This window comes from Arachis hypogaea, chromosome 13, assembly GCF_003086295.3.
Source record: "Arachis hypogaea cultivar Tifrunner chromosome 13, arahy.Tifrunner.gnm2.J5K5, whole genome shotgun sequence".
Taxonomy (NCBI): Eukaryota; Viridiplantae; Streptophyta; class Magnoliopsida; order Fabales; family Fabaceae; genus Arachis; species Arachis hypogaea.
This window is the reverse complement of record NC_092048.1, coordinates 43873333-43876704: the sequence shown is the minus strand read 5'-3', so window position 1 is coordinate 43876704 and position 3372 is coordinate 43873333. Positions and strand designations below refer to the sequence as shown.

Sequence of the window (3372 nt, the reverse complement as noted above, 5' to 3'; positions counted from 1 at the left end):
TGGGTGTAGGTAACAGATGGAGGATGATGGCTCTGCTAGGGTTTGCGTGTAGGGACCATATATAGTGTGAATGAATTTAATTACTAATCCTAATTTTTTAAATTTCAAAATCTGGATTTAAATAATTATTAAATAATTAATTAAAAATCTGATTTTTAATTTTTAAAATACCTTTTTTTAAGTTCATTGTACACATTCTACACTAAAACCATTGACTCCCCATACTTTCTTAATATTAATTAAGTTGAAGTTGCCTTTCTTTTGAGTTTCGAGGTATGTTCTATTCTAGTTTTAGTCATGCATACTGGTTAGTTTTTGCCTCGTTAGAATCTAAATTTATTCAAACAAGAAGCAAACTAAGACATAAATCAATAGTTCTTACAGCTCCAGCCTGCTGCCTTATTTCACCTGTACTTAATGCTCAGGGCACGGGTTTTACAATAAGAACTTGAAAGTAAATTAATACAGAAACAATGCACAAAAATATATATATGAAATCAACTCAGGGAAGACAGCAACAATGACATTTTTTTGTCACATGGAATTAGAAGTTGGGCAAGGAGGAACTGGCACATCAGTAACCCCTTCAAGCATGAGCACCACACTCTTCATTGAAGGCCGGAGAACAGGTTCATCTTGGATACACCACAGTGCCACCTTCACCATATTTTCCACAACATTCTTATCCACTTCTTCCCGATGAACTAGCTTGTGCACCTCTCCAGCAACAAAGCACTTATAGGCCCAACCAGACAGAAGAATCTCATTTGGCTCTGACACATTAACATCAAGGTTTCTCCTGCAACACACTGTCTCAAGAAGCACTATCCCATAGCTGTAGATATCAGCCTTCACTGTTATTGGTGTGTTCTTGTTCCATTCAGGGGCCAAGTACCCTCTTGTCCCTCTAACTCCTGTGAAGGTTCTTGTTTGATCCGGCATGAGAAGCTTTGCTAGCCCGAAATCAGATATTTTGGCAGTCCAGAACTCATCCATCAAGATATTTTGAGGCTTTATGTCGCAGTGAATGATGGGTGCCTCACATTCTTCATGCAGATAGAGGATCCCTCTTGCAATATCCAGAGCTATTCTGACTCTTTCATCCCAATCTGGAAGCCTTTCATCGCCAAAGAGAAGCTTCCCAAGGGAACCATTACTCATGTATTCATAGACCAGAAGCCTTTTGGGACCCTCGGCACAGAAGCCAAGCAAGCGAACAAGGTTCCTGTGGTGTGTTTTTCCAATGGCTCTCACCTCTGCTTGGAACTCTCTTTCTCCATCTTCAACCAACTTCTCAAGTCTCTTCACCGCAATGAGTCTCCTACTTCTTCCCTCCTTGTATAAAACCCCTTTGTACACTGCTCCAAAAGAGCCCTTTCCCAATTCTTGTTTGAAACCGTTGGTTGCTCTCTTGAGCTCACTGTATGAAAATCTCCTCAAAGCCACTTCCTCATTCAGCCCCAAGTCCCTAATCTCCAAGAGCCTCTTGTACTTGAGAACTCGAATCTTCGACATCAAATGGCAAGATATCCCAATAGTTGAGCAGAAAATCAGAGTGAAAATGGAGGTAACAAGAACAATACGCAGAATTGCTTTGTCACTAGTACTACTCTTTTGAGGTGGTTGATCAGGCACAGGCATAGGAGCATTGAGCTTCATGTTTCCGACCTTCAAGAACGCGGAGGAGGGTTGTTCGTCTTGCACCGTGAATCTAGCATACCTGAGAGGGGGCTCTTGCCTGATGCAGAGCCCGTTGGTATAAAGAGCAGCCCAGCACTTGCAATCCACCAAACAAGAGGATGCGCATTCCTCTTTCTGCAACTTCTTGGCCGCGGCGTAATAAGGACGATTGGCCCACACCAAATTTTGCATAGGGACCATGTAATCTTTTCCAGCGCAGTTTGGTTGGGAAATGTTTCTTCTACAACCAAGACTGTGTTGGTTGGGATCAATATAGTCGTATCCAGGAAGACAAGTGCAGTGTGGCTTCCTGGCATCGAATTTGCAGATGCTGTTGTGGCCACAGATACCCTTTACCAAACAAGAATTGTTGCCTTGTGGCCATCCCGAGAGAGTGTAGAGGTTGGCATTGTTGATATCATGCGCATTCAACCGGAAGAATCCATCAGTATCCAGTGTAGCACGATATATTTTGCTTCCTCTTCCCGGCAAAGATGAACCAGAATAGAGAACCCTTTGGATGCTTGAAGTGTTGTCCTTGATGAGCAGAGAGCTATCGTTGGCATCAAGGTAAAGATGATACTTGAGACCGGGAGGGTTGAAAGTTCCAGATGCCCAATACGCATCGATGGGTGTGTTCGCCGTGTCTCCAGGATACAGAACAAGATTCCCATCAGACTGCATGGCGAGAATAAATCGTTTTCTTGATGACGAGCTATAACCAGACAGCAGTTGAGCTTCATATGGTAGAGACTGGCCCCCTAGGATTGTGTCAGTTGGGTGGTCAAAACTCTGCCATATGATGGTGGAATTCTGGTGGTAGAGAATTAAGTTTCCAGAATCAAGCATGGAGGCAGAGTAAGCAGTTTCACTGGTATTAGCAATAAGATTATTACTCTCTTGTGTTTCAAGAACAAGTTTACCTTGTTTGGTTAGTTCGAGTCTTGCATTCGGAGTGAGCGGCGGATCATCACTGGTTGTTGCAGTCCATACCACTGTGTTTTTGCTTCCGTTTCTGCCAACCAACCAAATCCCAAGGGCAAAACCGCCATTATTATTGGCCTGCTGCTGCTGGTAAAAGCCAAATGCAAAGAGGCCGGAAGGGGAAAGCCATGAAGTGGGCTGAGTAGTTGGGTAAAGAGCTGAGCCAAGTGGTATCTGATTATGACGTGGGTCTTGCGATGAGGAGGAAATGGTCGTGATGAGAAGAAGGAGCGCCGTTGTTGCCGCTGCAACATTAGCACCTGTCATGATAATAATAAAAGTTTGTTTTATTGTTTATGATCCAATATTGCCTACGTCCGTTATATGCATATGCCTAGTGCATATAATTCATTCATTCATGTTAATAAATTAATCGGTTCCGCTACGTTAGCACAACTTTTGCCAATTTTTATTTATAATTGTGTTTTATGAAAGTGTGTTTGTGGATGTGTCTAATAAAAATGTCTTTTTTATAGCTGTGTTTAATAGAAGTGTCTTTATAGATATATTTTCTAGATGTGTCTCTTTATATATATATTTAAAATATATTAATTATTAGACACATCCACAAACACACTTCCATGAAACACAATTATAAATAAGAGTTGGTAGAAGTTGGCAGATACCATGTTGGTACCCTATACTTTTCCTAAATTAATAAAGGAAAGGAAATTACTTCGAAAGTGTTTTGTATAAATTAGCAAAGCA

At 41.5% G+C, this 3372-nt stretch overlaps 1 protein-coding gene across 1 annotated transcript; it reads right to left on the bottom strand.

Annotated features, from left to right (window-relative positions):
• Window positions 1–312: 312 nt before the first annotated feature.
• LOC112738240 (G-type lectin S-receptor-like serine/threonine-protein kinase LECRK1) lies at window positions 313–3054 on the bottom strand. Its single transcript, XM_025788590.3, has one exon. It carries the CDS (start codon window positions 2929–2931, stop codon window positions 535–537), a length of 2397 nt encoding a protein of 798 aa, XP_025644375.1. The 5' UTR covers window positions 2932–3054; the 3' UTR covers window positions 313–534.
• Window positions 3055–3372: the final 318 nt, after the last annotated feature.

What these genes read in the sequence shown, in the direction of transcription:
- LOC112738240 (XM_025788590.3), bottom strand. Translation starts at nt 2,931, where the DNA reads ATGACAGGTGCTAATGTTGCAGCGGCAACAACGGCGCTCCTTCTTCTC.